Genomic DNA, 21,061 nt, shown 5'->3' with positions numbered 1-21,061 from the left:
GGGGGGGACACACCCTAACACCCACACCCCCCCCCTAACACCTGCCTCCCCGTCAGCGCCCCAGCGCGAAGCCCTACAGCGCGACCCCCACGGCCGGGGGGTCGCCCGCGCCCTCGCCCTCGACCTTTTCCTCCGCCGCCGCCGCCTCTGGGAGCGGTTACAGGCGGCCCCCGACCGTCGCCGCCGTCTCCTGGGAGCCCTCGTGGAGGATTGACGTTCCCCCCCTCCGGACGCAGAGAGGTGCCCGCCGGGAGGACCGCGGGGGTCAGAGAGAGGACAGGCGGAGAGCGACAGAGCGTCGGCCGGGCTCGGGCCCTTCCTGAGGTCGTGGAGGACCATAGAGAGGGCGGAGGACCATAGAGGTGCTGGCGGACTGCTGCCTAGAAAGGTCCCTGTGCTCCTACTGCCATAGAGCTGCTGGAGGACCAAACCCCAGAGAGGCCGCCATGAGCACCATAGAGTTTTCTACGGGGAGGGGCCGCTCGCTCTGCCCCTGCTGTCCCAACGTCCAGTTTTTTTAAGGTCAAACGACAGTTTTTTCGCATTTTCCTACTTTATTTCTACGGAGGGCCGCAGCCCGACCCCTCGCTCCTCCTCAATAAAAGATTTTCCGAGCTGCGTCCGGTGCTTTTCCAGCCCTTTATTGGGGGGTGGGGGGGGGTCAGGGTCAGGGGTCAGGGGTCAGGGCTCAGCGGTCGTAGGCCCCCCTGTGGGGCGGAGGGCCGTCCAAGAGGCGCCGGAGGGCAGCGGAGAGGCTCAGGAGGCCCTGCCCCACGGCGCGCGTCATGGCCGCCAGCAGCCGCAGCAGCTCCCTGCGCGGGGGGAGCGGGCTCAGAGGTGGCTCCGTGGGGCTGCCCCCAACCTCTGCCCCACACGGCCCCCGGGGGGGGGGCAGATCTCTGACCCCGTGGGGCAGGAGAAGACGCCGTGGGGCAAGACCTGCTCCTGCCCCACGTGCGTCCCCATGAGCAGACAAGTCAACAGGGCCAACCCCCCCGCCAACGGGGCTTCCTGTGGGGCAGGAGAAGACCCCGTGGGGCAAGATGAAGACCCCGTGGGGCAAGACCTTCTCCTGCCCCACCTGCGTCCCCGTGGGGAGAGAGGTCACCAGGGCCACCCCCCCCCCCCAACGGGGCTTCCCGTGGGGCAGGCCCCCCCCCCGCCCCCCCTGCCTCACACGTACCTGAGGAGCCGCTCGGGGCCCAGCCCCCCCACGTCGCAGCGGAGGCCCCTCACGGCCGCCGTCACCCGCAGCCGCCCCACCAGGTCGCGGGGACTCGCCTTGGCCAAGGCCACCGTCACTCGGGCCACCTCGTCCCGGGGGTGGGACCCCTGCGCCCCCCACTGCTCCCTGAACAGCCCGGCCTGGGGGGCGGGGGGGGGGGCGGTTAGGGGGTGAGGGGGCTTTTTTGGGGGGATTTGGGGGCTGGGGGAGCATTGGGGCTCCCGAGGGCGCTGGCCGTGCCCCTGAGAAGGAGCAGAGGAGCTTTTTTTGGGGGGGTCCCCGGTGGGCAGTTGGGGGGGGGGGTGTGGGTTTTGGGGGGTGGGGCGGTGTCTCACCTTGGGGGGCTCCCAGCGTTGCCCCGGCGCCAGGGCCACGAGGGGGGTGTGGGGTGCCAGCGCCCCAAAAAACCCTTCGCTCTCCACGGCCGTCCCGTCTTCCGCCAGCACCAGCGTCACGAGCGGCCCCAGGCTCAGCGCCTCCCCCGCCTGCCCCCGGGGGGGGGTCGTTAGCGGTGGTCGGGGTCATGAGGATACCGGGGGGGGGGGGGGGTGGTAAAGGGGATCCCCGGGGGTAATTCGAGGGGGGGGTCGGGGTGATTCGAGGCGGGGCGGGAGCAATCAAGAGCGTAACGGCGATTAGGAAGGACGGCGGGGTTAATTACGGGGGCGATTAATTAGGAAGGTTGGGGGGTTCCCCGGGGGCGATCGGGGGGTCCCGGGGTGGGGGGGGGGGTGTCGCTGCCCCTCACCTGCTCCCGCAGCTCCTCCAGGCTGGCGGCCACCAGCCCCCGGGGCCTCCCCCGCCGCCCGTCGCACACCCAGAAGGGCCGGGGCTGCGGGGATGGGGGGGACCAGGCCCGGCGGGCCACCGCCCTGGGGACGGCCCTGCCCGTGAGGGGGCTGCCCCCCGGCCCCCCCTGTGTCCCCCCACCACGGCCAGCCAACATGGCGGCACCCTGGAGCCAACATGGCGGCCCCCGTGGCTCCCCACGGCCAACATGGCGGCACCCTGGAGCCAACATGGCGGCCCCCGTGGCTCCCCACGGCCAACATGGCGGCACCCCGGAGCCAACATGGCGGCACCCCGGAGCCAACATGGCGGCACCCATGGCCAACATGGTGGCCCCCATGGTCCCCATGGCCAACATGGCAGCCCCCATTGTCCCCCCACAGCCAACACTGTGGCCTCCATGGCCCCCCACAGCCCTCCGTGGCCCCCCACAGCCCCCCATCGTCCCCATAGCCAACGTGGCGGCCTCCATAGTCCGTGTCCCCCCCCCCACCCCCCGCCACGGCCAACATGGCGGCCTCCATGGCCTTCTATACCCCCTCACAGCCAACATGGCGGCCCCCATAGCCCCCCCCAAGAGCCCTCTATGGATCGCCCCCCCTCCCCTCTCTCTCCGTACCCCCCGAGGCCCGGCTCACCGCAGCACGTCCATCCCGGGATGGGCACCCTCGGGACCGGCGGGGGGGGAGGGACGGGAAGAACAAAGTCCGAAGGTCCCGGACAAACGGACGGGTAGGCGGCCTCAGGAGGCCACGCCCCCTTCCCTGTCACTCAAACCACCCGAGGCCACGCCCCCTCCCTTGTCACTCACCCCCGAGGCCACGCCCCCTCCCTTGTCACTCACCCCCGAGGCCACGCCCCCTCCCTTCCCGTGGTGCTCTGCGCGGCGGCGGCGGCGGCGCCATGTTCCTCCAGTGCTACAGCGACGAGCGCGGGGAGCGAGTCTACACCCTCAAGGTACCGGGGGGGCTCCGGGGACGGGCGGGCTCCGGGGGGGGGGGGTGTGTGGTTTCCCCTCCCGCTCTCACCCGATCCCTTTTTTTTTTTTTTTTTTTTTTCCCCCCCCCCCGTTCCCGATAGAAAATGTCCCCGGCGGGCCAACCCACTCGTTCGGCGCATCCAGCCCGTTTTTCACCCGACGATAAATTTTCTCGCCACCGTTTGGCCTTAAAGAAGCGATTCGGTGTTTTGCCTACTCAGCGGGCTCGGCCCCTTCTCTGAGGGAAGCGACGGAATAAACCGATCAAACCCGAACGGCTCCGAGTGGTGATATCGCGTGTGGCCACGCCCCCCTTTCCACACCCCCTCAAAGCCACGCCCACCCCGGGGTTGGCCACGCCCACACGCCCCCCACCGGGGTTGGCCACGCCCCTGCGGCGCCCCTGCGGCAGCGGGGAGGGGCGTGGCCGGCGGCGGGACGTCACGCGGCGGCGGCGGTGGCGGCGGTGGGCGCGCGGCAGCCCCTCCCTCCCTCCCTCCTCGCGCGAGCGCCCCCCCCCCCCCCGCCCCCTCCCCTCAGGTACCGCGGCGTAACGGTCGTAACGGTCGTTCCCGCCCTTTTTTTTTTTTTTTTTCCTTCGCTCTTCGCTGAGCGGCCCCGGGGCGGCGGGTTTTTACCCCAAAACTGACAGGAAAAGTCATGGGGGGGGGGGGGGGGGCTGAGTTCGGGCTTAGAGGCCGGGTCTGCAGAGCGCCGAAAAGGCGGGGTTTGGCCCCAAAAGTGAGCGGGGAGGGGAGGGGAGACCTGAAATGAGGGGGGGGACCCTTGAAATGAGGGGGGGACCCCTGAAATTGGGGGGGACACCCTTGAAATGAGGGGGGGGATCCTTGAAATGAGGGGGGGGGACCCTTGAAATGAGGGGGGGGACCCCTGAAATGAGGGGGGGAGACCTGAAATGAGGGGGGGACCCTTGAAATGAGGGGGGGGAGACCTGAAATGAGGGGGGGAGACCTGAAATTGGGGGGGGACCCTTGAAATGAGGGAGGGGACCCCTGAAATGAGGGGGGGGACCCCTGAAATTGGGGGGGGGACCCTTGAAATGAGGGGGGGGATCCCTGAAATTGGGGGGGACCCTTGAAATGAGGGGGGGGATCCCTGAAATGAGGGGGAGGACCCTTGAAATGAGGGGGGGGATCCCTGAAATTGGGGGGGGACCCTTGAAATGAGGGGGGGGAGACCTGAAATGGGGAGGGACACCCTTGAAATGAGGGGGGGACCCCCCTGAAATGAGGGGGAGGGACACCCTTGAAATGAGGGGGGGACCCCCCTGAAATGAGGGGGGGGGACCCCCCTGAAACGAGGGGCTTTGGGCTGAGAACGGCGGGGTTTGGGGGTGCCAGCCCTTCAAAAAAAAAAAAAAAAAAGGGCTGTTTGCCTCACGGCGTGGGGAGGGCGGCCGTTCCCCAAAACGTCCGGATTTTAACCCAGACCAGCGGCTTGGGACAGCCCGGGCTGCTTCCCCCCCCCCCCAAAGCAACAAAACTCTGGGTTTCTGTCCCAAAGCGGGCGTTTTTCTCCCCAAATGACCGTTTTTTCCCCTCAAGGATTGCTGGTGTCACCAGTGAGGTGAGTAGTTTGCCTGTAAAACGTTCCTCCCCCCCTCAGCTTTCCTAAAAAAACCCACTTTCCCTCCCCCAAAATGTTGGGGTTCCCCCCCCCCAAAATTTCCTTTTTTCTCCTCAAAACCGATTCCGTAAGGAAAACGGCGGGTTTGGCTACAAAAAACCGTGGATTTCTGCCGCGAAACGGCCGTTCCTCCACCCTAAACGGCGTTTCTTCCCCCCAAAATAGCTGTTATGTAGCTAAAAATTGGGGTTTTTTTTTTTGTTCTTTACAAAGCGGCTCCTTTTCCCCCAAAGCGCCTTTTTTCTCCCCAAACCGGCTCCTTTTCTTTCTCCTCCAAAAATTGGTTTCTTCTCAAATGGGCGGGGTTTTTTGTGGAAAACCCCCCAAAACACATGTTTTGCCCCCCAAAATTGCTCTTTTCTTCCCAGAAATGGCTGCTACCCCCCAAAAAAACCCCTTTTTTTTTGGTGGAAGGAAAGAAAAAAAAAAAGTTTATTTTTGTCCTTGGAAACGGCGTTTTGCCCCCAAAATACCCTTTCGCGGGAAAACCCGGTACTTTCCCCACAAAAACCAAGTTATTTGCCCCAAAATGGCAACTAAAACATGTTTTGGGTCGTCCCCCCCCCCCCCGATGGTTCTAGTTGCTCTAAAACTTGCCGTTTCCCCCCAAAAAATGTTTTTCTCCCCATGAAAAAAAAAATAAACCAAAAAAACCAGAGAGTGTTGCTCCCAAAACACCATTTTTTCCCCCCAAAAACCCGCCTGTTTCCCCCAGAAAGGGCCGTTTCTCCCCAAATCCCTGCGAAAAACCATCACTGTTGCCCTAAAAACCCCATCTTTTTTCCCTAAACCCAATGTTTTCTCCCCAAAATGCCTTTTTCTCCCAAATCCCTGTGAAACCCACCAGCGTTGCCCCCAAAAAATCTATTTTTTCCCTAAACTTGATGTTTTCTCCTCAAAACGCCCCGTTCCCCCCAAATCCCTGCAAAACCCATCACTGTTGCCCAAAAAACCCTCTTTTTTCCTTAAACCCGGCATTTTCTCCTCAAAATGCCCCTTTCCCCCTCAAATCCCTGTGAAAACCCATCACTGTTGCCCAAAAAAATCAATTTTTTCCCTAAAGCCGACGTTTTCTCCTCAAAATGCCCCTTTTCCCCCAAATCCCTGCAAAACCCATCACTGTTGCCCAAAAAATCTATTTTTTTTCTTTAAACCCGATTTTTTTTGCTCAAAATGCCCCTTTTCCCCCCAAGTCCCTGCAAAACCCATCACTGTTGCCCAAAAACCCCTGGTTTTTTCCCTAAACCCGATTTTTTCTCCTCAAAACGCCCCTTTCCCCCTCAGCTCCTTGTGAAAACCCATCACTGTTGCCCCAAAAAACCCTCTTTTTTCCCCTAAACCCGATTTTTTCTCCTCAAAATGCCCCTTTCCCCCAACTCCCTGCAAAACCCATCACTGTTGCCCCAAAAACCCCTTTTTTTTTCCCTAAACCCGATTTTTTCTCCTCAAAACGCCCCTTTCCCCCTCAGATCCCTGTGAAAACCCATCACTGTAGCCCAAAAAACCCTTTTTTTCCCCTAAACCCGATTTTTTCTCCTCAAAACGCCCCTTTCCCCCTCAGCTCCTTGTGAAAACCCATCACTGTTGCCCCAAAAAACCCTCTTTTTTTCCCTAAACCCGATTTTTTTTTCCTCAAAATGCCCCTTTCCCCCAACTCCCTGCAAAACCCATCACTGTTGCCCCAAAAACCCCTTTTTTTTTCCCTAAACCCGATTTTTTCTCCTCAAAACGCCCCTTTCCCCCTCAGATCCCTGTGAAAACCCATCACTGTAGCCCAAAAAACCCTTTTTTTTTTCCTAAACCCGATTTTTTCTCCTCAAAACGCCCCTTTCCCCCTCAGCTCCTTGTGAAAACCCATCATGTTGCCCCAAAAAACCCTCTTTTTTTCCCTAAACCGGATTTTTTTTCCTCAAAATGCCCCTTTCCCCCAACTCCCTGCAAAACCCATCACTGTTGCCCAAAAAACCCTCTTTTTTCCCCTAAACCCGATTTTTTCTCCTCAAAACGCCCCTTTCCCCCCAACTCCCTGCAAAACCCATCACTGTTGCCCAAAAAACCCTCTTTTTTTCCTTAAACCCGATTTTTTCTCCTCAAAACGCCCCATTCCCCCCAAATCCCTGCAAAACCCATCACTGTAGCCCAAAAAACCCTCTTTTTTTCCCTAAACCCGATTTTTTTTTCCTCAAAACGCCCCTTTCCCCCTCAGATCCCTGTGAAAACCCATCACTGTAGCCCAAAGACCCCTCTTTTTTTCCCTAAACCCGATTTTTTCTCCTCAAAACGCCCCATTCCCCCCAAATCCCTGCAAAACCCATCACTGTAGCCCAAAAAACCCTTTTTTTCCCCTAAACCCGATTTTTTCTCCTCAAAACGCCCCTTTCCCCCTCAGCTCCCTGTGAAAACCCATCACTGTAGCCCAAAAACCCCTCTTTTTTTCCCTAAACCTGATTTTTTCTCCTCAAAACGCCCCTTTCCCCCTCAGCTCCCTGTGAAAACCCGTCGCTGTTGCCCCCAACCCGTCTCCTTCTCTCCCCAAACCGTCTCTTTTCTCCCCCAAACGCCGCTGCCGCCCCCCCCCCCCAGGTGCCTCTGACCTCCCGCCCGGCTGACGTCGCCGCTGAGGTCACCGCTGACGTCGGCATGTCGGAGAGCAGCCCCGAGCCGCCCTCCCCCTCCAGCTCCCGCCCCCCCCACTCCAGCCCCAGCCCCAGCCCCAGCCCCGAGGCCACGCCCCCTCCCCGAGGCCACGCCCCCTCCCCGCGGGACACGCCCACACGCGGGGGCGGGGCCGCCGCAGGCCACGCCCACCCGGAAGCCGGCCTGGCGCTCTTCGAGGTGAGACACCCCCCCCCCCCCCCCCCGGTGGCTAATTAGGGGCGGGTTAATGAACGAGTGGATTAATTAATTAACGCGCCCCGCCCCGCAGGAGGAGCTGGCCACCCGCCCCCGCGTCCCCGCCCTCCTGCGCCGCATCGCCGCCTACAGCGCCCTCAGCCCGGACAGCGACGCCGGAGAGGTGAGGCCGCGACGCCGTGACGTCGCCATGGCGGTGTCGCGTCGCGTGTCGTGGTGTCGTGACGGCGCCCTTTCCCCTCCTCCGTGTGCCGGCAGGCGGCGCCGCGGCGGGCGCTGGGCGCGCTGTGGGGGGTGGCGGTGCCGTCGCTGCAGACGCTGCTGGGGCTGGTGCTGGTGCTGCGCCTGCCCTGGGTGGTGGGAGCCGGGGGCGTCCTGCAGGCCCTGGCCATCGGCGCCCTGCTCGCCGCCTGCGTGAGTGCGCCCGGGGCGGGGACGGGGCGGGGGTCACCTTGGGGGTCAGGGGCCACATCACGGGGTCACACCTGGGGGCGGGGCTGAGGTCCCAGGGTCAGGTTTGGGGTCAGGGGTCACCTTGGGGGTCAGGGGCGACATCACGGGGTCACACCTGGGGGCGGGGCTGAGGTCCCAGGGTCAGGTTTGGGGTCAGGGGTCACCTTGGGGGTCAGGGGCCACATCACGGGGTCACACCTGGGGGCGGGGCTGAGGTCCCAGGGTCACATTGGGGTCAGGGGTCACCTTGGGGGTCAGGGGTGACATCACAGGGTCACACCTGGGGGCGGGGCTGAGGTCCCAGGGTCACATTGGGGTCAGGGGTGATGTCGCAGGGTCGTGTTTGGGGTCAGGGGTCACCTTGGGGGTCAGGGGTGACATCACAGGGTCACACCTGGGGGCGGGGCTGAGGTCCCAGGGTCACATTGGGGTCAGGGGTGATGTCGCAGGGTCGTGTTTGGGGTCAGGGGTCATGTTGGGGGTCAGGGGTGACATCACAGGGTCACACCTGGGGGCGGGGCTGAGGTCCCAGGGTCACATTGGGGTCAGGGGTGATGTCGCAGGGTCGTGTTTGGGGTCAGGGGTCATGTTGGGGGTCAGGGGTGACATCACAGGGTCACACCTGGGGGCGGGGCTGAGGTCCCAGGGTCACATTGGGGTCAGGGGTGATGTCGCAGGGTCCCATTTGGGGGGTGAGAGGTGATGTTTGGGGTTGGGAGTGATGTCCCAAGGTCCTGTGTGGGGTCAGGGGTGATGTCACTGGGTCACATTTGGGGTCAGGGGTGATGTCACAGGGTCCCGTTTGGGGTGAGGGGTGATGTCACAGGGTCGTGTTTGGGGTGAGGGGTGATGTCACAGGGTCGTGTTTGGGGTCAGGGGTCACATTTGGGGTCAGGGTGATGTCCCCGGGTGACATTGGGGGTGAGGGGTGATGTCACTGGGTCATGTTTGGGGTCAGGGGTCATGTTTGGGATCGGGGTGATGTCCCTGGGTCCCGTGTGGGGTCAGGGATGATGTCACAGGGTCGTGTTTGGGGTCAGGGGTCATGCTTGGGGTTGGGAGTGATGTCGCAGGGTCCCGTTTGGGGTGAGGGGTGATGTCACAGGGTTGTGTTTGGGGTCAGGGGTCATGCTTGGGGTCAGGGGTGATGTCACTGGGTCACATTGGGGTCGGGGTGATGTCACAAGGTCCCGTTTGGGGGGTCGGGGTGATGTCCCAGGGTCGTGTTTGGGGTCAGGGGTCACGTTTGGGGTCAGGGTGATGTCCCCGGGTCCCATTGGGGGTGAGGGTGATGTCACGGGGCCCCGTTGGGGGCGAGGGGTGATGTCACGGGGTGGCCGGGGGCGGGCGGGGGCTCCGAGGTCAGAGGCCCCGCCCCCCCCAGACGCTGCTGACGGCCGTGTCGCTGAGCGCCGTCGCCACCAACGGCCTCGACCCCGGTGAGCGCCGGGTGGGGGTGGGGGTGGGGGTGGGGGCGTGGGCGCGCCCGCCCCGCCCCCGCTGACGTCCCGGCCGGGCGTGGCAGGGGCGTGTCCCCTGGGGCTGCTCTCGGGGGCGCTGGGCCCCGAGGCGGGGGGGGCCCTGGGGCTCTGCACCTTCCTCAGCGCCGCCTTCGCCGCCGCCGCCGCCGCCCTGGGGGCCGCCGAGATCCTGCTGGTGCGTGGGGGCCTTTAAGGGGGCGGGGCCTCGGGGGAGGGGGCGTGGCCTCAGGAGGGGGTGTGGCTGCAGGGAAGGGGTGTGGCCTCGTTGGGAGGGGGCGTGGCCTCGTTGGGAGGGGCGTGGCCTGGTGGGGAGGGGGTGTGGTTTCAGGGGAGGGGGTGTGGCTTCAGGGAAGGGGCGGGGCCTCGGGGGAGGGGGCGGGGCCTCAGGAGGGGGTGTGGCCTCGTTGGGAGGGGGTGTGGCTTCAGGGAAGGGGTGTGGCCTCGTCGGAGGGGGCGTGGCTTCAGGGAACGGGGTGTGGCTTCAGACAAGGGGTGTGGCCTCGTTGGGAGGGGGCGTGGCTTCAGGGGAGGGGGTGTGGTTTCAGGGGAGGGGGCGGGGCCTCGGGGGAGGGGGCGGGGCTTCGGGGGAGGGGCGGGGCCTCAGGAGGGGGTGTGGCTGCAGGGAAGGGGGTGTGGCTTCAGGGAAGGGGGCGTGGCCTCGTTGGGAGGGGGCGTGGCTTCAGGGGGGCGTGGCCTTGTGTGGGGCGTGGCCTCGTTGGGAGGGGGCGTGGCTTCAGGGGAGGGGCGTGGCCTTGTGTGGGGCGTGGCCTCGTTGGGATGGGGCGTGGCTTCAGGGAAGGGGGTGTGGCCTGGTGGGGAGGGGGTGTGGCCTCGTTGGGAGGGGGCGTGGCTTCAGGGGAAGGGGGTGTGGCCTCAGGATGGGCGTGTGGCTTGGGGGCGTGGCCTCAGGGAAGGGGCGTGGCCTCGGGAGGGGGAGCAGCCTCGTGTGGGGTGTGGCTACAGGGAAAGGGGCGTGGCCTGGTGGGCGTGGCTTCACTGGGGAACAGATGGGGGTTGGTGGGAGTCTCAGGAGTGGGCGGGGCCTGCCGGGGGGAAGTGGGTGGGGCTTGGCGAAAGGGGCGGGGCTTCCTCCACCCCTGTGTGTGGGGGGGGCCCGCTTCTCCCGGTGGGCGTGTCCCCCGGTGGGCGTGTCCCCCGGTGGGCGTGTCCCCTCCCTGTCCCCCCCTGTCCCCCCCCCCCCCCGGTGTACGTGGCCCCCCAAGCCGCCATCCTGCCCGGCCGGGGCCGTTGGGGCCGGCTGAACAACGGCCGGGGCTGGGGCTCGGGGCTGCTGGGGCTGCTGGGGTTGGGGGCAGCCGTCCCCCCCGCCGCTCGCCCCGCGCCCCTGGGCCTGGCCGGGCTGCTGCTGGCCCTGCTGGGGCTGCAGGCGGGGGTCCTGCGCGCCGCCCTGACGGGGGGGACCCCCCACGCGTGAGTCCCCGCCCCTGCCGCGTCCCGTGCGGCGTGTGTCCCCCCCCTTCGCCTTCCCTTAATTATGCAAATGAGATGCTAACGAGACGCTTCTCCTTCCCTCGCCAGGCTCTGCCTGCCCGCCCAGCCCGGCGGCCTCCTCCGGCCCTGCCCCGCGCCCGGGGGGAGCAACGAGAGCCGGGGGGTACGGCCCGTCTTCCCGGGGCCCAGCGCCGGCCTGCTGGCAGGTGAGGGGGGGGGTTTGGGGTGGGGGGGGCTTGGGGGGTGGGCGGGACCCAGGTGTGGCCTTGCCCCACCCCCCCCTGCAGAGAACCTGTGGCCCCGCCCCGCGGAGACGGGACCCGACGGTGACGACGATGATGGCGGCGACTCTTCGTTCGGGGTCTTGCTGGGGCTGAGCCTGCCCGGCGCCTCGGGTGAGTGGGTGGGGGGGCACCCAAAAAAGTGGGGTGGGGCACCCCAGGGTGGGAGCACCCAAAGGTGGGGGGGGGTGGGGGGTACCCAGGGTGGGTAACGGGGACCTAGAGTGGGTGGGGGGCACCCAAAGGTGGGTACAGGGTACCTAAAAGTGGGTGGGGGGCACCCCAGGGTGGGTAACGGGGACCTAGAGTGGGTTGGGGGCACCCAAAGGTGGGTGGGGGGCACCCCAGGGTGGGTAACAGGGACCTAGAGTGGGTGGGGGGCACCCAAAAGTGAGTGGGGGGCACCCAAAGGTGGGGTGGGGCACCCTAGAGTGGGTAAAGGGGACCTCGAGTGGGTTGGGGGCACCCAAAGGTGGCTATGGGGCACCTAAAAGTGGGTGGGGGGCACCCAAAGGTGGGTAAAGGGGACCTAGAGTGGGTGGGGGGCACCCAAAAGTGAGTGGGGGGCACCCAAAGGTGGGTGGGGGGCACCCAAAGGTGGGGTGGGGCACCCCAGGGTGGGTAAAGGGGACCTTGAGTGGGTGGGGGGCACCCAAAAGTGAGTGGGGGGTACGCAGGGTGGGATGAGGGGCACCCCAGGGTGGGTAAAGGGGACCTAGAGTGGGTGGGGGGTACCCAAAAGTGGGTGGGGGGCACCCCAGGGTGGGTAAAGGGGACCTCGAGTGGGTGGGGGGCACCCAAAGGTGGGTGGGGGGCACCCCAGGGTGGGTAAGGGGGACCCAGGGTGATGGGGGGGGCACCCAGGGGTTCTGCCAGGCCCGGGGTGTGTCTGTCCCCCCCCGGGGGTGTGTTTGGGGGGGGGGGTGTCAGGCGTGGACCCCAGCGCGGGGGGGACGGGGCCAGGGGTGCTGTGGGGCTGCAGCCGCTGCGGGGAGCTGCGCGACGCCGCCCGCTCCGTCCCCGCCGGGAGCCTGGGGGCCGCCGCCGTCACCGCCCTGGGCTGCATCCGCCCCGAAAACCCCAAAAAACACCCCAAAAACCCCTTTTTGGTTGTTTTTTTTTTTGGGGGGTGGGGTGGGAGGCGCCGGGTTGGGGTGGGGGTTTTTGTGTTTTTTTTTTTTCCTTGACGCCGCCGCAGACCTGAGCGCGGCCGTGCTGCTGGGCGCCTCCGTGGAGGGACGGCTGCTGCGCGACAAGTGAGCGACACCCCCCCCCCCCACCCCAAAACCAACCCCCTGGGGCCCCCCCCCTTCCCTCACCCCCAAACCTCCGGGTGTCTCTTCTCCCCCCCCCTCCTCCAGGTTCGGCGTCTCTCTGCGCGGGACCCCGGTGGCGGGGGCGGCCTCGTGGCCGTGGCCCTGGGTGCCGCTGGTCGGGGCGCTGCTCTCGGCGGGGGGGGCCGGCCTGCAGGCGCTGCTGGGGGGCAGCCGGACGCTGCGGGGGCTGACGCGGACCCGCGCCCTGCCGCTGCCGCGCGTGAGCTTCGTTACGTCATCGTTGTTGGCGGCGTCACCGCGGTGGGGCCAACCGGCCCCCCCCCCCCCTCCCAAAAAAACAACCCACCCCCCCCCCCGTGCTCTCCCCCGCAGGCGCTGGGCCGGGGCAGGATTTGGCCGCTGGTGGCCACGGCGGCGGTGGCCGAGCTGGGCGTCCTGCTGGGCTCCCTCGACCTGTTGGCGCCCGTCCTCTCCGTGTGCGGTGACACCCTTCCCCCCCTTCCCTTCCCCTCCGCGTCGCCGCCGTGACATCACAACCCGCGTCACTTCGTCTCTCCTTTCCCCCCCCCAGGTTCTGCCTGACGTCGTACCTGGGGCTCAACCTGGCCTGCGCCCTCCAGGGGCTGCTGCCCACCCCCGGCTGGAACCCCCGCTGCCGCCTCTACCACTGGTGAGAGCGTCACGCGGGTGGGTGGGGCTGTGGGGCAGCACCCATGGGTGCCCCCCCACCCCACCCCACCCCACTTTCACCCCTCCTCGGCAGGGGGGCGGCGCTGGCGGGAGCCGCGCTCTGCCTGGGGCTGATGTTGGCGACGTGCTGGTACTGCGCCCTCCTCGCCCTCGGCATCGGCGCCACCGCCTACAAGTACCTGGAGTACCGCGGGTGAGGGGGGCCCCTGCCCCACACCCTGCCCCACACCCCGCCCCACACCCCGCCCCACATCCCGCCCCACACAATATATTTTTTTTGTCCCTGTTTTACCCCACGCAGGGCGCAGAGCGAGTGGGGCGAAGGGCTGCGGGGGCTGTCGCTCAGCGCCGCGCGTTTCGCCCTCCTGCGCCTGGAGGACGGGCGACCCCCGGCTCCCAGCTGGAGGTGAGCGGGGACGGGAAGGCGCGGGGGGGGGGGGGGCCGCGCGTCGAGCGATGAGGTCACGCACCGCGTCGTCGCAGGCCGCAGCTGCTGGTGCTGGTGAAGCTGGATGAGGAGCTGCGTCTCGCCCAGCCCCGGCTCCTGGCTCTGGCCGCCCAGCTCCAGGCCGGGAAGGGACTCACCGTCGTCGGGTCCGTCATCCCCGGGGAGCTGCCCCGCGACCAGCCCCGCGTCCGCCAGGCCGAGAGGGTGAGCTGGGGGGGGGGCCGGGACCCATAGAGCTGGGGGGCTGCGACCCACAGGGCCGGGGACCCACAGGGCTGGGATCCACAGAGCTGGGGACCCACAGAGCTGGGGACCCACAGAGCTTTGGGGCTGGGACCCACAGAGCCGGGGACCCACAGAGCTGGGGGGCTGGAACCCACAGAGCTGGGACCCACAGAGCCGGGGACCCACAGAGCTGGGGGGCTGGGACCCGCAGGGCCGGGGGGCTGGAACCCACAGAGCTGGGACCCACAGAGCTGGGGACCCACAGAGCTGGGGACCCACAGAGCTTTGGGGCTGGGACCCACAGAGCCGGGGACCCACAGAGCTGGGGGGCTGGAACCCACAGAGCTGGGACCCACAGAGCCGGGGACCCACAGAGCTGGGGGGCTGGGGACCCACAGGGCCGGGGGGCCAGGACCCGCAGGGCCGGGGACCCACAGAGCTGGGGGGCTGGGACCCACAGAGCCGGGGACCCACAGAGCCGGGGGGCTGGGATCCTATAGAGCTGGGCCCCATAGGGCAGGGGCCCCGTAGAGCTTGGGACCTATAGAACTGTGGGGCTCAGGACCTATAGAGCTGTGGGGCTGGGACCCACAGAGCCGGGGCCCCGTAGAGCGGGGGGGCTGACACCCTATAGATCTGTGGGGCTGGGGCCCTATAGCTCTGGCTGCGTAGAGCTCAGGCTTTCTATAGATCCGGCTCTCTCTTGGGCGGGGTTCTATAGCTCTGGCGTCCCATGGGGCGAGCCCTATAGATTTGGGGCTCCGTGGGGCCTGGGAGTGGTTGTGGGTCGGGGTCTCTATAGCTCACGATGTCTAGAGGTTGGGGAACGTATGGGTCAGGGTCTCTATAGGTCAGAATGTCTATGGGTTGCGGTGCTATAGGTCAGGATCTCTCTATGTTGGAGTTCCTATAGGTCAGAATCCCTATAGGTTACGGTGCTATAGGTCAGGATGTCTGTGCGTTGGGGTCCCTATAGCTCAGGATCCCTATAGGTCAGGCTCCCCATAGGTTGGACTCCCCATAGATGAGGCTCCCTATAGCTTGAAATCCCTATAGATGAGCTTCTCTATAGGTCGGGGTCTCTATAGATCTCAGTGTTTAGGGGGCTGGGGGGGGTCCCCATGGGGCTGGGGGGTCCCTATGGGGCTGGGGGGGTCCCTATGGGGGGTGCACATTCCCCTATGGGGCTGGGGAGTCCCTATGGGGCTGGGGGGGTCTCCATGGGGCTGGGGGGTCCCTATGGGGCTGGGGGTCCCTATGGGGGGGGTGTTCCCCTATGGGGCTGGGGGGGTCCCTATGGGGGGTGCACGTTCCCCTGTGGGGCTGAGGGGTCCCTATGGGACCGGGGGGTCCCTACAGCTCCGGGTGCTTTCGGGGGTCCCCCCGTACCCCTGCCCCTCCCCACGGGTCCCTATACGTGCCCCCCGTGACGCTGCTCCCCCTGTGTTGTGTCCCCCCATGTCCCCCCCCACATTCCCCCCACATCCCCCCCATATCCCCCCCCATCCCCCCCATCCCCACCCATCTCCCCCCCGTCCCCCCCCGTCCCCCCCCGTCCCCCCCCAATCCCCCCCATCTCCCCCCGTCCCCCCCTGCAGGCGCTGCGGGCGGGGCTGGCGGGGGCGGGGGCGCGGGGGTTCGTGCAGGTGCTGGTGGCGCCGGGGCGGGGGCCGGGGCTGGGGGCGCTGGTGCAGGGCTGCGGGCTGGGGGCCCTGCGCCCCAACGCCGTCCTCCTGGGCTGGCCCCACGGCTGGCGCCGCCGCCACGACCCCGCCGCCGCCCGCAGATTCGTCGGTACGGGGGGGATTGGGGGGCTGGGGGGGGATTGGGGGGGTGGGAGGGGGAAATTGGGGGGGATTGGGGGGGATTGGGGGGGTGGGAGGGGGAAATTGGGGGGGATTGGGGGGGATTGGGGGGCTGGGGGGGGATTGGGGGGGGAAACTGGGGGGCTGGGGGGGGATTGAGGGGGTGGGAGGGGGAAATTGGGGAGCTGGGGGGGTGGGAGGGGGATTGGGGGGGGAAATTGGGGGGATTGGGGGGGTGGGGGGGGAAATTGGGGGGGGATTGGGGGGGATTGGGGGGTGGGAGGGGGAAATTTGGGGGGCTGGGGGGGATTGGGGGGGAAATTGGGGGGTCTGGGGGGAAATTGGGGGACTGAGGGGGGAAATTGGGGGGTGGGAGGGGGAAGTTGGGGGGCTGGGGGGGGATTGGGGGGGTGGGAGGGGGAAATTTGGGGGATTGGGGGGGATTGGGGGGGAAATTGGGGGACTGAGGGGGGAAATTGGGGGGTGGGAGAGGGAAATTGGGGGGCTGGGGGGGATTGGGGGGGTGGGAGGGGGAAATTGGGGGGGGATTGGGGGGGTAGGAGGGGGGATTGGGGGGATGGCAGGGGGAAATTGGGGGGATTGGGGGGGGATTGGGGGGGTGGGAGGGGGAATTGGGGGGCTGGGGGGCAAATTGGGGGGGCTGGGGGGGATTGGGGGGGAAATTGGGGGGTGGGAGGCGGGAAATTGGGGGGCTGGGGGGGGAAATTGGGGGGTGGGAGGGGGAAATTGGGGGGCTGGGGGGGGAAATTGGGGGGTGGGAGGGGGAAATTGGGGGGCTGGGGGGGGGAAATTGGGGGGCGGGGGGGGAAATTTGGGGGGGGGGGGGGCAGCAGGCCGGGGGGGGCAGGTTTGGGGTCCGGGGGGAGGTTTGGGGGTGCCCCCCCCCCCCCTGCCCTGGCCGTGTCCCCCCAGAGCTGCTGCGGGTGGCCGGGGCCGGCGGCCGGGCGCTGCTGGTGGCCAAGGGCCCGCTGGGGGCGGGGGCGCCGGGGGGCACCCTGGACGTCTGGTGGGTGGTGGGCGACGGGCGGCTGCTCACCCTGCTGCCCCTGCTGCTGCGCCAGCACCCGGTACGGGGGGCTGGGGGTGAGGGGGGGTGATGGGGGGGCTGGGGGGTGATGGGGGGGTTATGGGGTGAGGGGGGGCTATGGGGGGGCTGTGGGGTGAGGGGGGGCCGGGGGGTGAGGGGGGGCTATGGGGTGATGGGGGGCTGTGGGGTGAGGGGGGGCTGGGGGGTGAGGGGGGGCTGTGGGGGGGCTGTGGGGTGATGGGGGGTTATGGGGGGGCTGTGGGGTGAGGGGGGCTGGGGGGTGATTGGGGTGATGGGGGGCTGTGGGGTGATGTGGGGTGATGGGGTGATGGGAGGGTTATGGGGTGAGGGGGGTTATAGGGTGATGGGGGGCTGTGGGGGTGATGTGGGGCTATAGGGGGGCTGTGGGGTGATGGGGGGTTATGGGGGGGCTGTGGGGTGGTGGGGGGCTGTGGGGGGGCTGTGGGGTGATGGGGGGTTATGGGGTGACAGGGGGCTATGGGGGGGCTGTGGGGGGGATATGGGGGGGCTGTGGGGTGATGGGGGAGCAATGGGGGGGCTGGGGGGGAGCTATGGGGGGTTATGGGGTGATGGAGCAATGGGGGGCTGTGGGGTGGGGGGCTATGGGGTAAGGGGCTGTGGGGTGATGGGGGGTTATGGGGTGACGGGGGGTTATGGGGTGGGGGCTGTGGGGGGCTGTGGGGGGTGACAGGGGTTATAGGGTGAGGGGGGCCCACGGGGCGGGTGCTATCGGCACCACAGGGTGCTGTGGGGCAGCGTGGGTCCCCACTGCGGGGGTGCCGTGGGGCAGCGCGTGGCGCCGTGGGTCCGGCAGGCGTGGTGGGGGGGTACCATGGGGCGCCGTGGGTCAGCGCGTGGCGCCGTGGGTCCGGCAGGCGTGGCGCGGGTGCCGCGTGCGGCTCTTCACGGTGGCGCTGCTGGAGGACAACAGCCTGCGCCTGCGGCGGCTGCTGGAGGCCGTGGCGCGACGGAGGGGGCTGCCGGCCCAGACCCACGTCGTGGAGCTGGTGAGACCCCAAACCCCCCCCGGGGGACCCCAAAAACCCCCCGGGGACCCCCAAAACCCCCCGGGGACCCCCCAAACCCCCCCCACGTCCCCCCCGCAGCACGACAGCGACGTGTCGGCGTACACCTACGAGCGGACGCTGATGATGGAGCAGCGCTCCCAGATGTTGCGGCAGATGCGGCAGGTGACGTCACGCGCGGCCGCCCCTCCCTCTCTACCCGCCCGCCTCGCCCGGGGCGGTGACATCACGCCCGTGACATCACAGGGAGGCCCCGCTCCCTCCCGAGCCCCCAGCGCCGGGGAGGAAGAGGAGGAGGAAGAGGAAGGAGGCGACCCCCGCCGCGGCCCCAGCCCGTGAGTGTCGCTGGGACGACGCGCTGGGAGGGGCGTACCGGTGTATACTGGTGCGTACTGGTGCGTACTGGTGCGTACTGGTGGGCGCCGGCGCAGGGGGAACGTGCGGCGGATGCACGCGGCGGAGCGGCTGAACGAGGCCGTGGGGCGACGCTCGGGCGGGGCCCGGCTGGTGCTGCTGGACCTGCCCCCTCCCCCGCCCCCCCGGCCCCCCCGGCCCCTCGACAACTGTATCCTGCGGGGGGGGAAGTGGGGGGGGAAGTGGGGGGGAAGTGGGGGGGGAAATGGGGGGAAGTGGGGGGGAAATGGGGGGGAGTGGGGGGGAAATGGGGGGGAGTGGGGGGAAATGGGGGGAAGTGGGAGGGGAAATGGGGGGGAGTGGGGGGGGAATGGGGGAAATGGGGGGAAGTGGGGGGGAAATGGGGGGAAATGGGAGGGAAATGGGGAAGACCGGGGGGAAATGGGGAAAACGGGGGGAAATGGGGAAGCCGGGGAGGAAATGGGGAAGAACTGTGGGGAAATGGGGAAGAACTGAGGGGAAATGGGGAAGAACTGAGGGGAAATGGGGAAAACGGGGGGAAATGGGGAAAAACTGTGGGAAAATGGGGAAAACGGGGGGAAATGGGGAAGATGGGGGGGAAATGGGGAAGATGGGGGGGAAATGGGGAAGAACTGTGGGGAAATGGGGAAGAACTGAGGGGAAATGCGGAAAACGAGGGAAATGGGGAAGAAGTGAGGGGAAATGGGGAAGAACTATGGGGAAATGGGGAAAACAGGGGGAAATGGGGAAGAACTGTGGGGAAATGGGGAAGAACTGAGGGGAAATGGGGAAAACGGGGGGAAATGGGGAAGAACTATGGGGAAATGGGGAAGAACTGAGGGGAAATGGGGAAAACGGGGGGAAATGGGGAAAAACTGTGGGAAAATGGGGAAAACGGGGGGAAATGGGGAAGATAGGGGGGAAATGGGGAAGATGGGGGGGAAATGGGGAAGAACTGTGGGGAAATGGGGAAGAACTGTGGGGAAATGGGGAAGCCGGGGGGGAAATGGGGAAGAATTGTGGGGAAATGGGGAAAACGGGGGGGAAATGGGGAAGAACTGAGAGGAAATGAGGAAGAACTGTGGGGAAATGGGGAAGCTGGGGGGGAAATGGGGAAGCTGGGGGGGAAACGGGGAAGAACTGTGGGGAAACGGGGAAGCCGGGGGGGAAGTGGCTGAGGGAGGGACCCGGGGGCACTCTGGGCCACTTGGGGGGCAGCCGTGGGTCAGCCGTGGGGCGGCCCCTTGACGTGGCTCAGACCTGGAGTTCCTGGAGGTGCTGACGGAGGGGCTGGGGCCGGTGCTGCTGGTCAGGGGGGGCGACGGGGACCCCCCCGACCCCTGAGCGCGCACCAGTACGGCCCAGTACGAGCCCAGCGCGCTCCCAGTACGGTGCCCGGCCCGAGCCGCGGCTCTCCGAGCGCCGTCCCGGCGCCAGCCCGCCTCTCCCAGTACGACCAGCGTGCCTCTCCCAGTACGACCGGCCCGCCTCTCCCAGTACGACCGGCCGCAGCTGCCCCGAGCCGGCTCCCAGTACGGACCAGTCCAGCGCCGGCGTTCCCAGTACCGACGGCTCCGTACGGCTCGCGACGCGCCGCGGCGGGGGGGGGGGTTCCCTCCGGTTACGGGGGCTCCGGCGCCTGAGGAGAGCGGGGCGGCACTAAAACCTCGAGCTCAAACTCCCTTGGCTGCTCCTCGGCTTTGTGTGCGCCGGGGGGGGGGGACCCTGGGACCCTGGGACCCTGCCCGCGGGCCACCGTCCTCCTTCCTCCTTCCTCCACGGGCTTCTGGGGGAACCTCTGCTCCACCGTCGTCCTCCAGGTGGAACTTCTGCTCCACCATCATCTTTCATGGGCTTCTGGTGGAACTTCTGCTCCACCATTGTCCTCCAGGTGGAACCTCTGCTCCACCATCATCCTCCGCGGGCATCTGGTGGAACCTCTGCTCCACCGTCGTCATGGGCTTCTGGGGGAACCTCTGCTCCACCATCGTCCTTCCTCCATGGGCTTCTGGTGGAACTTCTTCTCCACCATCATCCTCCATGACCTCTCCACCATCATCCTTCCTCTGTGGGCTTCTGGTGGAACCTCTGCTCCACCATCATCATGGGTGGCTGGTGGAACCTCTCCTCTACCATCTTTCTCCAGGTGGAACCTCTGCTCCACCATCGTTCTCCATGGGCTTCTGGTGGAACTTCTGCTCCACCGTCGTCCTCCGCGGGCGTCTGGTGGAACCTCTGCTCCACCATCGTTCTCCATGGGCTTCTGGTGGAACTTCTGCTCCACCATTGTCCTCCAGGTGGAACCTCTGCTCCACCATCATCCTCCATGACCTCTCCACCATCGTCCTTCCTCTGTGGGCTTCTGGTGGAACCTCTGCTCCACCATCGTCCTCCATGACCTGCAGGAGGACAGCCTGCCTCGCCACGGTCTTCTCCACGGGCTTCTGGTGGAACCTCTGCTCCACCATCATCAATGGGTGGCTGGTGGAACCTCTGCTCCACCATCGTCCTCCAGGTGGAACCTCTGCTCCACCATCGTCCGACCTCCGTGGGTTGTCACCTACGGGGCAGAGGGTGTCCCCACAGGGGCGGGGGGGACCTGTGGGGCAGTTGAGCCCACCCCACCCCACCCCAAGGCGGTTGGACCATCGTCGTCTTGGTGGAGCTGTCGGGCCGAAGGACGTCGGTGGGAAGGGTTCGGGGCGTCGCCCCCAGCCTTCGCCTCGGTTCGTTGCGGCTTGGGATTGGCCGAAGAAGCCGGAGCTTTGGGGAGGATCCTCTACCCGGATTGGAGGAGGAGAGGGGAGAGGGGGAGGACCTCAACGGGTCGGGTGGAGCCGTGAGGAACCTCAACGGATGGGATGGGGCCGGGAAGATTCCAGGAGAACCTCAACTCTCCTGGAGAACCCAACTCTCCTGGAGAACCTCAAGTGGCCAGAAGGTCCATGTGACCACGGTGGGGGGGGTCATGTGGGGGAATTATGGGG

General features: G+C 66.7%; 3 protein-coding genes across 3 annotated transcripts; 2 read left to right on the top strand and 1 right to left on the bottom strand.

Annotated features, from left to right (window-relative positions):
* Positions 1 to 651: 651 nt before the first annotated feature.
* On the bottom strand, positions 652 to 2,676 carry LOC142599648 (lipid transferase CIDEB-like). The gene is made up of 5 exons (XM_075741347.1): positions 2,653 to 2,676; positions 1,974 to 2,097; positions 1,561 to 1,710; positions 1,184 to 1,365; positions 652 to 812 (listed from the first exon to the last, which is right to left on the bottom strand). The coding sequence occupies exons 1-5, from the start codon at positions 2,664 to 2,666 to the stop codon at positions 689 to 691; spliced, it is 594 nt and encodes a 197-aa protein (XP_075597462.1). The 5' UTR covers positions 2,667 to 2,676; the 3' UTR covers positions 652 to 688.
* Positions 2,677 to 2,873: 197 nt separating this feature from the next.
* Positions 2,874 to 3,235, top strand: NOP10 (NOP10 ribonucleoprotein). Its single transcript, XM_075741346.1, has 2 exons — positions 2,874 to 2,971; positions 3,095 to 3,235. The coding sequence occupies exons 1-2, from the start codon at positions 2,918 to 2,920 to the stop codon at positions 3,233 to 3,235; spliced, it is 195 nt and encodes a 64-aa protein (XP_075597461.1). The 5' UTR covers positions 2,874 to 2,917.
* Positions 3,236 to 7,280: 4,045 nt separating this feature from the next.
* Positions 7,281 to 19,492, top strand: LOC142599644 (solute carrier family 12 member 4-like). The gene is made up of 23 exons (XM_075741343.1): positions 7,281 to 7,475; positions 7,567 to 7,656; positions 7,752 to 7,907; positions 9,331 to 9,385; positions 9,472 to 9,605; positions 10,635 to 10,858; positions 10,967 to 11,085; positions 11,167 to 11,274; positions 12,124 to 12,222; positions 12,359 to 12,416; positions 12,522 to 12,696; positions 12,810 to 12,913; positions 13,009 to 13,107; positions 13,201 to 13,320; positions 13,429 to 13,533; positions 13,611 to 13,779; positions 15,399 to 15,594; positions 16,539 to 16,693; positions 17,550 to 17,681; positions 17,781 to 17,865; positions 17,941 to 18,034; positions 18,131 to 18,264; positions 19,333 to 19,492. Exons 1-23 carry the CDS (start codon positions 7,281 to 7,283, stop codon positions 19,416 to 19,418), a joined length of 2,892 nt encoding a protein of 963 aa, XP_075597458.1. The 3' UTR covers positions 19,419 to 19,492.
* The last annotated feature ends 1,569 nt before the right edge of the window (positions 19,493 to 21,061 follow it).

The sequence above is a fragment of the Balearica regulorum genome, unplaced genomic scaffold, assembly GCF_011004875.1.
Source record: "Balearica regulorum gibbericeps isolate bBalReg1 unplaced genomic scaffold, bBalReg1.pri S35, whole genome shotgun sequence".
Classification (NCBI taxonomy): Eukaryota; Metazoa; Chordata; class Aves; order Gruiformes; family Gruidae; genus Balearica; species Balearica regulorum.
Note: the sequence above shows the minus strand (reverse complement) of the source record. Positions and strands in the feature narration are given on the sequence as shown.